The following is a 14,130-nucleotide window of genomic DNA, read 5'->3' as shown; positions in this document are numbered from 1 at the left end:
GCGGAGAGGTATCTGTACTACATTTCTATCATCTATCTGCTGAGCGGAGAGGTATCTGTACTACATTTCTATCATCTCCCTGCTGAGCGGAGAGGTATCTGTACTACATTTCTATCATCTATCTGCTGAGTGGAGAGGTATCTGTACTACATTTCTATCATCTATCTGCTGAGCGGAGAGGTATCTGTACTACATTTCTATCATCTATCTGCTGAGCGGAGAGGTATCTGTACTACATTTCTATCATCTCCCTGCTGAGCGGAGAGGTATCTGTACTACATTTCTATCATCTGTCTGCTGAGCGGAGAGGTATCTGTACTACATTTCTATCATGTATCTGCTGAGCGGAGAGGTATCTGTACTACATTTCTATCATGTATCTGCTGAGCGGAGAGGTATCTGTACTACATTTCTATCATGTATCTGCTGAGCGGAGAGGTATCTGTACTACATTTCTATCATGTATCTGCTGAGCGGAGAGGTATCTGTACTACATTTCTATCATCTATCTGCTGAGCGGAGAGGTATCTGTACTACATTTCTATCATGTATCTGCTGAGCGGAGAGGTATCTGTACTACATTTCTATCATGTATCTGCTGAGCGGAGAGGTATCTGTACTACATTTCTATCATCTCCCTGCTGAGCGGAGAGGTATCTGTACTACATTTCTATCATCTATCTGCTGAGCGGAGAGGTATCTGTACTACATTTCTATCATCTATCTGCTGAGCGGAGAGGTATCTGTACTACATTTCTATCATCTATCTGCTGAGCGGAGAGGTATCTGTACTACATTTCTATCATCTATCTGCTGAGCGGAGAGGTATCTGTACTACATTTCTATCATCTATCTGCTGAGCGGAGAGGTATCTGTACTACATTTCTATCATCTATCTGCTGAGCGGAGAGGTATCTGTACTACATTTCTATCATCTATCTGCTGAGCGGAGAGGTATCTGTACTACATTTCTATCATCTCCCTGCTGAGCGGAGAGGTATCTGTACTACATTTCTATCATCTATCTGCTGAGCGGAGAGGTATCTGTACTACATTTCTATCATGTATCTGCTGAGCGGAGAGGTATCTGTACTACATTTCTATCATCTATCTGCTGAGCGGAGAGGTATCTGTACTACATTTCTATCATGTATCTGCTGAGCGGAGAGGTATCTGTACTACATTTCTATCATCTATCTGCTGAGCGGAGAGGTAACTGTACTACATTTCTATCATCTATCTGCTGAGCGGAGAGGTATCTGTACTACATTTCTATCATCTATCTGCTGAGCGGAGAGGTATCTGTACTACATTTCTATCATGTATCTGCTGAGCGGAGAGGTATCTGTACTACATTTCTATCATCTATCTGCTGAGCGGAGAGGTATCTGTACTACATTTCTATCATCTATCTGCTGAGCGGAGAGGTAACTGTACTACATTTCTATCATGTATCTGCTGAGCGGAGAGGTATCTGTACTACATTTCTATCATCTATCTGCTGAGCGGAGAGGTAACTGTACTACATTTCTATCATCTCCCTGCTGAGCGGAGAGGTATCTGTACTACATTTCTATCATGTATCTGCTGAGCGGAGAGGTATCTGTACTACATTTCTATAATCTATCTGCTGAGCGGAGAGGTATCTGTACTACATTTCTATCATCTATCTGCTGAGCGGAGAGGTATCTGTACTACATTTCTATCATGTATCTGCTGAGCGGAGAGGTAACTGTACTACATTTCTATCATCTATCTGCTGAGCGGAGAGGTATCTGTACTACATTTCTATCATCTATCTGCTGAGCGGAGAGGTATCTGTACTACATTTCTATCATCTATCTGCTGAGCGGAGAGGTATCTGTACTATATTTCTATCATCTATCTGCTGAGCGGAGAGGTATCTGTACTACATTTCTATCATCTATCTGCTGAGCGGAGAGGTATCTGTACTACATTTCTATCATCTATCTGCTGAGCGGAGAGGTAACTGTACTACATTTCTATCATCTATCTGCTGAGCGGAGAGGTATCTGTACTACATTTCTATCATCTATCTGCTGAGCGGAGAGGTATCTGTACTACATTTCTATCATCTATCTGCTGAGCGGAGAGGTATCTGTACTACATTTCTATCATCTATCTGCTGAGCGGAGAGGTATCTGTACTACATTTCTATCATGTATCTGCTGAGCGGAGAGGTATCTGTACTACATTTCTATCATCTATCTGCTGAGCGGAGAGGTAACTGTACTACATTTCTATCATGTATCTGCTGAGCGGAGAGGTAACTGTACTACATTTCTATCATCTATCTGCTGAGCGGAGAGGTATCTGTACTACATTTCTATCATCTATCTGCTGAGCGGAGAGGTATCTGTACTACATTTCTATCATCTATCTGCTGAGCGGAGAGGTATCTGTACTACATTTCTATCATGTATCTGCTGAGCGGAGAGGTATCTGTACTACATTTCTATCATCTATCTGCTGAGCGGAGAGGTATCTGTACTACATTTCTATCATCTATCTGCTGAGCGGAGAGGTATCTGTACTACATTTCTATCATCTATCTGCTGAGCGGAGAGGTATCTGTACTACATTTCTATCATCTATCTGCTGAGCGGAGAGGTATCTGTACTACATTTCTATCATCTATCTGCTGAGCGGAGAGGTATCTGTACTACATTTCTATCATCTATTGTCTCTCCATACACAGGAATACTCACTGGTGAAGAAGACATCGGGGGACTGTGTGGCCCTCAGCAGCCGGGGCCCCATCACAGAGCCAGGAGGAGGAGGGAGCAGGAGCCGGGGCCCCATCACAGCCCCTCCCCCTCTATCCCTGATACATGAGCAGAAGATTCTAGAACTCGCCAACAAGATGCTGGAGCTGCTGACTGGAGAGGTGACACTGCTGGGAATGCTGGGAAATTCTCCAGTAACAGCACTGGAGGGGGAGGGGTGATGACTGTATCATTGTGTTGTCAGGTTCCTATAAGGTGTCAGGATGTCGCTGTCTATTTCTCCATGGAGGAGTGGGAGTATTTAGAAGGACACGAGGATCGGTACAAGGAGGTGATGATGGAGGACCCCCGGCCCCCCCGGACATCACATGGTAAGAGGAGATATATATATTATATACAGACCACCGGCCCCCCCGGACATCACATGGTAAGAGGAGATATATATATTATATACAGACCCCCGGCCCCCCCGGACATCACATGGTAAGAGGAGATATATATATTATATACAGACCCCCGGCCCCCCCGGACATCACATGGTAAGAGGAGATATATATATATTATATACAGACCACCGGCCCCCCCGGACATCACATGGTAAGAGGAGATATATATATTATATACAGACCCCCGGCCCCCCCAAACATCACATGGTAAGAGGAGATATATATATTATATACAGACCCCCGGCCCCCCCCGCACATCACATGGTAAGAGGAGATATATATATATTATATACAGACCCCCGGCCCCCCCGGACATCACATGGTAAGAGGAGATATATATATTATATACAGACCCCCGGCCCCCCCGGACATCACATGGTAAGAGGAGATATATATATATTATATACAGACCCCCGGCCCCCCCGGACATCACATGGTAAGAGGAGATATATATATTATATACAGACCCCCGGCCCCCCCGGACATCACATGGTAAGAGGAGATATATATATTATATACAGACCCCCGGCCCCCCCGGACATCACATGGTAAGAGGAGATATATATATTATATACAGACCCCCGGCCCCCCCCGCACATCACATGGTAAGAGGAGATATATATATTATATACAGACCCCCGGTCCCCCCGGACATCACATGGTAAGGACAGATATATATATTATATACAGACCCCCGGCCCCCCCCCCCCCCGGACATCACATGGTAAGAGGAGATATATATATTATATACAGACCCCCGGCCCCCCCGGACATCACATGGTAAGAGGAGATATATATATTATATACAGACCCCCGGCCCCCCCGGACATCACATGGTAAGAGGAGATATATATATTATATACAGACCCCCGGCCCCCCCGGACATCACATGGTAAGAGGAGATATATATATTATATACAGACCCCCGGCCCCCCGGACATCACATGGTAAGAGGAGATATATATATATTATATACAGACCCCCGGTCCCCCCGGACATCACATGGTAAGGACAGATATATATATTATATACAGACCCCCGGCCTCCCCCCCCCGGACATCACATGGTAAGAGGAGATATATATATTATATACAGACCCCCGGCCCCCCCGGACATCACATGGTAAGAGGAGATATATATATTATATACAGACCCCCGGCCCCCCCGGACATCACATGGTAAGAGGAGATATATATATTATATACAGACCCCCGGCCCCCCCGGACATCACATGGTAAGGACAGATATATATATTATATACAGACCCCCGGCCTCCCCCCCCCCGGACATCACATGGTAAGAGGAGATATATATATATTATATACAGACCCCCGGCCTCCCCCCCCCCGGACATCACATGGTAAGAGGAGATATATATATTATATACAGACCCCCGGCCCCCCCGGACATCACATGGTAAGAGGAGATATATATATTATATACAGACCCCCGGCCCCCCCGGACATCACATGGTAAGAGGAGATATATATATTATATACAGACCCCCGGCCCCCCCGGACATCACATGGTAAGAGGAGATATATATATTATATACAGACCCCCGGCCCCCCCGGACATCACATGGTAAGAGGAGATATATATATTATATACAGACCCCCGGCCCCCCCGGACATCACATGGTAAGAGGAGATATATATATTATATACAGACCCCCGGCCCCCCCGGACATCACAAGGTAAGAGGAGATATATATATTATATACAGACCCCCGGCCCCCCCGGACATCATATGGTAAGAGGAGATATATATATTATATACAGACCCCTGGCCCCCCCGGACATCACATGGTAAGGACAGATATATATATTATATACAGACCCCCGGCCCCCCCGGACATCACATGGTAAGGATATAGAAAATGAAGTATTTCTCCCAGACAATTATTACAGTTCCAATGTTTTGTTATACTGCAGATTATTTTCTTAGTGAGTATTGGAACAACACAAAAATCTGAGAACAAAAACGACAGATTGGACATAATTTCACTTAAAACACCAAATTTGGGCCAGACAAAATTATTTTCACCTTTTCCACATTTTGGGTAAATAACTTTGTTTCCAGCATGTGATGCTCATTCTGACTCCCCTCTGGCAAGTAACAGGTGTGGGCGATATAAAAATCACACCTAAACCCGGATACAAATGAGAGGAATTGTCTCAGTGTCTCGGCATTGGGTGTCTGTGTGTGCTGCACTAAGCATGGATGACCAGAAAGAAAAGAAGAGAACGCTCTGAGGACTAGAGAACTGAAATTGTGTAAAGATATCAACAATCTCAAGATTACAAGTCCATCTTCAGAGATCTTGATGTTCCTTTGTCCGCGGTGCACTACGTACCCCAGAAGTTTACACCCTGTTGCCCTCTAGCCAATCTCCCTGGTTGTGGACAGAAGAGAAGAACGGATGAAAGACTATAATGCAGGATAATCCAGATTTTGGATAAGCAGCCCCCATCAAGTGCCAGAGACCTCCAAGCTGTCCTGCAGGCTCAGGGGGCATCAGTGCCGGATAGGCCGGAGACCCCGGAGGACCCCACTGCTCACACTGAGAAAGAAACCAAAGTCCTCCTGGGAAAACATCTTGTGGATAGAGGAGACCAAGACAGAGCTTTTTGGTGAAGTCCATCATGTTGTTTACCAAAACCAATAAGGGATGCCAGAGCCAACAGGGAGGTGACAGTGAGCCCCCTAGTCCCAAAATCTATATCCTACATTCATACTGAATACGGCAGCCAGAAGTAACGTCACCAAGAGGCAGCTAATGATTCCCTGAAGTCATATCCATGGTGTAACAACCAGGCGCTTATGGACACACAAACGACATGTAGAGACCAGGCCTACGCGTTTCACCACTAAATGGCTTCCTCCTGAGGGACCGGAGACGACGCTGAGCCCTGAATGTCCTGCTTCAGATATCTTCGGACTCGCCCCCAGCTTTCTTCCTCTCTACAGAAGCTGAGAATTTGTTGACAGATTGGACTGGTCGTTCCTCTTGCGGACTCATTGATGTGTCCACCGTTGGGCCTAACATGCTTATCTGGATCAGTAGCCTATATTCTGCCCCTTTGGCATTGGCTGGTGTCAATGGGATTCTCTCTGCTCCTTTTGGTGTGACCACCACACACACCAGGGGTGCCCACTATCCCCACTTCCCTCTTATATTCGTTTTGACCTTGGAGCCATTGCTCTGCTGAATCTATTCCAAACCAGTTGTTCCGGCTATACATGTTTGGGGCGAAAGCAGAAGGTGGCGACTCCAACAACGTTCTGTCCTTCCTCTCTAACCCTCTGATATCCCTCCACTTTCTAGTTTATCTAATTCCCAGATTCATTATCAGGACCTCAAGGCTTTGAACCTCTCGCTCATCCTCGACGGTCTCCTCCATGGCCTCATCTTTCCTTTTCCACATTCTCTCTGATCTACCTTGGGATTCAGTTGACGTCTAAGTTGTCTGACCTTTATTTCCACCCGGGCTTGGTGAGGGATCTGGAGAAGTAGTCTCGGGGGACCTTCACGTGGTTTGGCCACTGCACTATTTTAAGATGAACGTCCTTCCCTGAATCCTGTATCTCCTACAGCTCTTTCTGGTTTGGGTCCCCAGGGACTTATTTAACAGAATCTCGTCCATGCTTAACAAATTCATTTGGGCTAATAAGCCGGCACAAATTGCCAAGTGTATCACCCCAAACACATGGGGGTTGTGGGTTTGCCCAATATCTATTCTGATTATCAAGCAGTCCCCCTCTCTAGATTGGTAGGCTGCCGGGTTACCTCTTAGCTGCAAACGCTGATGCCTTCTGTTACCTCCACCTGCTGGAGATGAGGTGCCACATCTGGAGGATAGTCTTGTCCTCACTTTCCCGTTCGGCCTTGCTTCTTCTTTCCTCATCTATGTGACATTCCAGTCAAGTCCTATCATGTTTCTGTTGTCTGCCCCCTCATCAATGGGGAACGGGGGTGTATCCTGGCACTGTGGAGGCCTCGAGAACTCTCGTTGAGATTATGGTTTGAGAAGGTTGAGGAAATACAAGTAGTGGAAGACCTGACTGCTCAATGACATAGCGGTGATGAGGCCTTCCCTAGGTCTCGCCATTACTGCTTTGTCTACCAGCACTGGAGTCAATATAAATCCATAATGTCCCAATCCTGAGTGGAGATGGCTCCCTGGACCAGCGTCCCCTCCCCCTCAGCCATTGTATTTCCTGCCACTACTCTATTTGCGGGGACTCTGCCTCCCTCACTTGGGACGTCCCTGTGATATTTGATGATCTACATATTATACATCGTGAAGGATAGCATGTGCAGGGATTGGTTTTATGTGGTCTGAGGTGCAGAGAAGACATTGCGGCCAGAAGACGACTAATGTAACCTGACTGCGGATAATGTTTCACTGCGCCTTGTACATACCAGAAGGTGATGTGAGGGTGCGACAGGAAGGGAGAGAACTACAACTCCCAGCATTCACCTTGGTGCCTTTCATATATTTGCCCCACTCTCCCAGAAACTTCAGTAGGAACAACCTCCCAGATTCCGATCCTACAATTGTGCCCAGAATAACAGCAGAGTCTTCAAAAACATGAGTTTAGCACAAAATCTTTTCAATCTGTTCAAAAAAAATATCAAAAACCTCAGAATCCGCCCTCTCTTCTTTTCCTTTAGGATTTAGCGTTCCCGTGAATCACTAACCCAATATTTCGTTGTATAACCAGATCTGCGGTCTATGGTACAACCAACTTCTGGCCCCGTCACCCGTCTCCTGGTATTCCAACCCCCCGATGCTTTACCGACATCACACAATTTATTGGCATTTTTTGGTTTTGCCTCAGCAATGGCGTTGTTGATGTCACCCCACAAGTGTCCTATGGGATTAAGGTCCGGGGATTCGGCTGGCCACTCAATAACCTCAATTTTGTTAACCTGGAACCAAGATTTTGTTGGTTTACCGGTGTGTTTAGGGTCATTGTCGTTGTCCATTTCAAGGGCATTTCCTCCTCGGCGTAAGGCAACATGACCTCCAAGTATTCTGATACATGCAAACTGTTCCATGAGCCCCGGTGTACGGTAAATCGGCCTGGCACCACAGTATGAGAAACCTGCCCCTATCACCATGCTTGCACCACCATGCTTCACTGTCTTCAGAGGGTGTTGTGGCTGGAGTTCAGAGTTTGGGGGTCGTCTGATGAACTGTCTTCAGCCCTTGGACCCCCAAAGAACTATTTTACCTTCATCAGTCCCCAAATGTTTCTCCATTGTTCTTTAGGCCAGCTGATATGTTCTTTGGCTTCAGTAAATGTCTTTGGGACTTTGCAGGGACTTCTTGCTGATAGATTCACGTCACACAGGCGTCTTCCGGCGGTCTAAGTACTTGCAGGTATCTTGAGACTGTCTTTGATCCTCCTGGAGCTGATCATTGGCTGAGTCTTTGCCATTCTTGCTCGTCCTCGATCCACTCCAATGATGATCTTCCGTTTTCTTCCCCATCTCTCTAGTTTTCCTTTCCATCTTAAAACATTGGAGGTCACTTTAGCTGAATGGCCGACCCTTGTCCGCCCTTCTGTATAAGTTTTACCCTCTAATCTAAGTCCGCTGTTCTTCTGGACAATGTCTCAATGGACACTTATTTCTCAGGCTGCTCCTGATGATTGATGAGATCTTCATCTTATGTTGGAGTATCTTTCCCCTGAAGATTCCCCTGAGGACGGAGTGACAGCCGAGTCTCAGGATGACCAGCAACTTCAGGTCTGAGAGGTCAATGTGGGGTGGACTGGATTATCTTGGGGTGTAGCAGCAGAAAGTTGTTATTAGGGTCATCCCATAACTTATCCTAGAAGTGTCTGATGTTTAGACAGATCTCCAGCCGCTCATGTATTCCGTCACTGTGTGTTTGTGTCTCCACAGATGGATCCAGTAGGAGAAATCCCCCCGAGAGATGTCACCTGAGTCCTCTGTATTCCCAGGACTGCCCGGAGGAGAATGTCCCAGACAGTCAGCAGGTAGATGGCGCTGCTGAGTCCTGGGGTACATCTATATAGGGGGTGGAGCTCGCCACTCCTGTACTCATACATGTACCAGACAGTCAGCAGGTAGATGGCGCTGCTGAGTCCTGGGGTACATCTATATAGGGGGTGGAGCTCGCCGCTCCTGCACTCATACATGTACCAGACAGTCAGCAGGTAGATGGCGCTGCTGAGTCCTGGGGTACATCTATATAGGGGGTGGAGCTCGCCGCTCCTGTACTCATACATGTACCAGACAGTCAGCAGGTAGATGGTGCTGCTGAGTCCTGGGGTACATCTATATAGGGGGTGGAGCTCCTGTACTCATACATGTACCAGACAGTCAGCAGGTAGATGGCGCTGCTGAGTCCTGGGGTACATCTATATAGGGGGTGGAGCTCGCCACTCCTGTACTCATACATGTACCAGACAGTCAGCAGGTAGATGGCGCTGCTGAGTCCTGGGGCACATCTATATAGGGGGTGGAGCTCGCCGCTCCTTATGTTGATCTGTTAGATTTTCCTCCTGTATTTCTGATGGATTGGACTGACTTGTGACCTCTGACCAATCAGGGAGAAGATGTGACTGATATTAAAGCGGAGGCTGAAGAAGAGAGGATGAGGGGCCATCACCTGTGTAAGAGGGAAGTGGAGGAGGAGATTCCAGGAGGTGTTACCACAGGTACGGAGTCATGAATGGAGAAGGAGAAGTCACAGGTTTCTTCAGGTCGGTTCCCCCTTAGAGCTCCAGTCCAGTAACTCTCCGGCAGAAAGTAATTCCAGCTATTAAAGAGGACCTTTCACCATCTGGGGCACATATGGTTTTATATCCCGCTAGAAATCCGACAGTGCGTTGAATTCAGCACACTATTGGCTTTCCCGTTCTGTGTCCCCGGTGAAGAGATTTTGGTGCCGATACCGTAGCTCTTCACTGTCAGAAGGGCGTTTCTGACAGTCAGTCAGCAACGCCCTTCCTCACAGCAGCAACTATAGTGCAGTATTGTGAGAGGGGACATCGCTTATTGCCCAGCGATGCCCAGCAAATACTGTGTAAGCGGTCATTTTTCTTATGGCCGTGGGCATGCCCGAGGTCTAGAAGTTTGACCCCCAGCGCCGGAAGAAGACGCGTGAAGAGGCCGTTCCTGAAGAAGATGGAGGCGGTGCTGGAGAGTTTTCTCGTAGCTTTTGGGACGCCCACAGTTCTGCGAGAGAACTCATTTGCATAATGACAAAAGCCGGGATTTCTACGGAACGGCTATTCCTATGTGTTAGTCACAAAAAAATAGCTTTTTAATGATAGGATCCCTTTAATTTCTTTACATTGTATTTTGAAAAGATAAAAATAAATCACTGAATCCATTTTTAATCTTCACAGAAAATCTCAGTGAGATCTCTGAGGGAAACATCATGTTATCAGTAAGTGGTAAAGAAGAAGATGAAGATATGATGGAGCGCTCCTCAGGAGAAAACCTCATTACCCCTAATGTACATCCAGGACGTCACAGTACAGATCCATCATATAATCCCCCTAATCATGAGGAAACGTCTGAGCAACCACAGATTGTAACCACAAGTACCAGGAAGAAAGGGGGGGAACAGTATCAGTGTGAGGAATGTGGAAAAGAGTTTACTAGGAAATCACTTATATATATACACAAAAGAATTCACACAGGAGAGAAACCATATTCATGTTCAGAATGTGGGAAATGTTTTACTCAAAAATCACATCTTGTTGTGCATGAGAGAAGCCACAGAGGAGAGAAGCCATATTCGTGTTCAGTATGTGGGAAATGTTTTATAAAAAAATCCAATCTTGTTGTACATGAGAGAAGTCACACAGGAGAGAAGCCATACTCATGTTCGGTATGTGGGAAAAGTTTTACAGAAAAATCAAGTCTTGTTATGCATGAGAGAAGTCACACAGGAGAGAAACCATACTCATGTTCAGTATGTGGGAAATGTTTTACTCAAAAAGGACATCTTGTTGCACATGAGAAAAATCACACAGGAGAGAAGCCATATTCATGTTTAGTATGTGGGAAATGTTTTAGTCAAAAAGGACATCTTGTTGCACATGAGAAAAATCACACAGAAGAGAAGCCATATTCATGCTCAGAATGTGGGAAATGTTTTAAAGATAAAGCAACTGTTGTTAGACATGAGAGGAGTCACACAGGAGAGAAGCCATATTCATGTTCAGCATGTGGGAAATGTTTTACAGAAAAGTCAAGCCTTGTTGCTCATCAGAGGAGTCACACAGGAGAGAAGCCACATTCATGTTCAGAATGTGGAAAATGTTTTTTAGAAAAATTTAATCTTGTTGTACACCTGAGAAGTCACACTGGAGAGAAGCCACATTCATGTTCAGAATGTGGGAAATGTTTTACAGAGAAGAAAAATCTTGTTATACATGAACGAATTCACACAGGAGAGAAGCCATATTCATGTTCAGAATGTGAAAAGTGTTTTTCAGAGAAAAAAGGTCTTATTAGACACCAGAGAATTCACACAGGAGAGAAGCCATATTCATGTTCCGAATGTGGGAAATGTTTTAAAGATAAATCTGGTCTTATTAGACACCAGAGAATTCATACCGGAGAGAAACCATATCCATGTTTAGGGTGTGGGAAATGTTTTATAGATAAAAAATCTCTTGCCAGACATGAGATAATTCATACAAGAGAGAATCAAAGTTTAGAATGTGAGAAATGTTTTAAAGAGGAAGCAAATCTTGTTAAACCTGAAAGAATTCACGCAGAAGAGAATCCACAATAGATAGATTAGATAGATAGATAGATAGATTAGATAGAGAGATAGATAGAAGATACATACATAGATACCTTATTGATCCACATGGGAAATTCTTTGTCCTATAACTCCAAAATACTTTAGCCAGACAAGCAGCCATGTAGATGCAGACACACATTACTCTGGTTGCTAGCATGTACATGGTGGGGGGAGTAGGTTCCAGGGGGCTTGGCCTAGTTCACATTATGATCCAGCTTTATTGGTGACAGTTATATTGAAAATATGGCAGAAGGGCTGAACGACCTGAGCCTTTCACTACGGCTGGATGAGCCTCTTGCTGACAGTACTCTGTGGGCAGATAAGGGGTGTCAGCAATTGATCAGCATTGAGTGTAGAATTTTTAAGAATCTTATGTCTTACGCCCATGTTCCAGCACCATCCAGTTGGGTTCCAGCCAAAGAAATCGCTCTCCTTTTTCATGAGCGCAGCAAATAACATGGTGCCAACCACAACAGAATGATAGAATGCATTGGGGAGTCTACGACCATAGCTGACTCAGGAAGGGGAGACTGCTGACTATGCCCTTCATGTACAACCTCTCTACATGTCTGCCACTCCATCTTATTGTATAAGACGACACTCAGGTACTTATAGACCGATGTCGAGGGTGGACAAATTCTTCCTGCTAAAGTCAATCACCAACCTTAGTTTTAGCCCTATAGAGGGCTGACAAGGCTGTCTAAGAAGCAGTTGCCCAACCTGACAAGCTGTGGTCTGTTGAGGTAGTCCATTGTCCAGTCGGGGACTCGGTACCATTCAACTACTTCATTTTAAGTGAAAGAAGACTAGGCTTGGAGGTGTTCAACGAACTGCTGAAGTCAAAGAATGCCTGATCAGGAAAGAACAGATCCCAATCGAGCAGATTTCATGATCTGGATCGGCTGGAAAATGATCGGAATTCGAATTTTAAAATCGATCCTGAAATCTTAAGATCGGCTCAACCCTATTCTTGGGAACCGGTATCATCCATGAGGTTCCCAAGCATGGGTGCCGTTTGCATTCTTGGGTTTCTGTTGAAGAGCCGTGCTATCTCCTCCCCCAACTGAGCTGCACAGTACTTCAGGACCCTGGAGCTACCCTGTCAGGCCCAACTTAGCCACCAAGATGCGGTGCAGTGTAACCTCAAACTTCCTCAGGAGGTAAGGTGGTTGTATGTTGTGGGAAATACTTTAGGAAAAAACATCTCCTCCTTGTAAAAGAGCGAATTCACACAGGAGAGGAGCCATATTCATGTTCAGAATGTGGGAAACATTTTAGGTATAAATACCATCTTGTACATTAGTAAAGTCTCACAAGGGAGAAGCTACTTTGATGTTCTACTGTGTGAGGGAAATAAAAAAAAAAATGTTCATAGAAGAAATGTTATCCTTGTTAGGAATGTGGATCTGCCAAATACTCAGATTCTACCCCGGAGGTCAATGTGACCGGATCTGTGAAGGAAAGCTGAATTGTCCCCGTGCCCCTCGCTTCTTCTTACTGGATTCATACACCCCCCCACACTGCAGGAGAATCCAGAGTGATAAGGAAGGACGCCGCGTGTAGACTGTATATTCTATATCATATGTGGACCTGTCCATATCTGATCTTCAGTCATACAGTATAGATTACATATTAGTGGACATCATTGGGAGACCCGGAGAGAATAAGTTATCTCTGATTCCCTAAGTGTAGGTGGAGATGTGACTGATAATATCGCTTTTTGGTCTGCGTTGTGACTTGTACTTGTTAGGATTTTTTATTTTCTCCAACCAAGTTCTAGAGTTTTCTGGTCTATAAAGCCGGAGAGCAGGAAACACATAAAGGAACATTCTGGAATCCACACATTGCGGAGAGCTTCTTGGAATATATTGTGTCCTATGTGTAAATAAAATTTATAAAACACTATAAAACAGATTCATTTTATTTTAACCCTTTATAACTTTATGAATTTTGTGTCTACACTAGAGATGAGTGAACACTAAAATGTTCGAGGTTCGAAATCTGATTCGAACAGCCGCTCACTGTTCGAGTGTTCGAACGGGTTTTGAACCCCATTATAGTCTATGGGGAACATATACTCGTTAAGGGGGAAACCCAAATCCGTGTCTGGAGGGTCACCAAGTCCACTATGACACC

General features: G+C 45.3%; 2 protein-coding genes across 3 annotated transcripts in view; both read left to right on the top strand.

Annotated features, from left to right (window-relative positions):
• The window catches only part of LOC142198417 (uncharacterized), a 52,211-nt gene extending 38,342 nt beyond the window's left edge, over positions 1–13,869 (top strand). Inside the window, exons 1-5 of one of the 2 annotated variants that reach the window (XM_075269452.1) lie at positions 2,634–2,908; positions 2,992–3,118; positions 9,111–9,205; positions 9,781–9,889; positions 10,583–13,869. In XM_075269452.1, coding sequence (XP_075125553.1) covers positions 2,885–2,908; positions 2,992–3,118; positions 9,111–9,205; positions 9,781–9,889; positions 10,583–11,982 — 1,755 coding nt within the window. In that variant the 5' untranslated portion in view covers positions 2,634–2,884 and the 3' untranslated portion in view covers positions 11,983–13,869. Of the gene's footprint in view, positions 1–2,633; positions 2,909–2,991; positions 3,119–9,110; positions 9,206–9,780; positions 9,890–10,582 lie in introns of those variants that run through there. The other variant, XM_075269453.1, reaches the window with a different exon arrangement.
• LOC142198394 (uncharacterized) overlaps positions 1–14,130 on the top strand; it is a 1,100,421-nt gene that overhangs the window by 825,891 nt on the left and 260,400 nt on the right. The gene's annotated exons all lie outside the window — the stretch shown is intronic.

This window comes from Leptodactylus fuscus, chromosome 3 (assembly GCF_031893055.1).
Source record: "Leptodactylus fuscus isolate aLepFus1 chromosome 3, aLepFus1.hap2, whole genome shotgun sequence".
NCBI lineage: Eukaryota > Metazoa > Chordata > Amphibia > Anura > Leptodactylidae > Leptodactylus > Leptodactylus fuscus.
The sequence above is the reverse complement of the archived record's forward strand: the minus strand, read 5'-3'. Positions and strand labels throughout refer to the sequence as shown.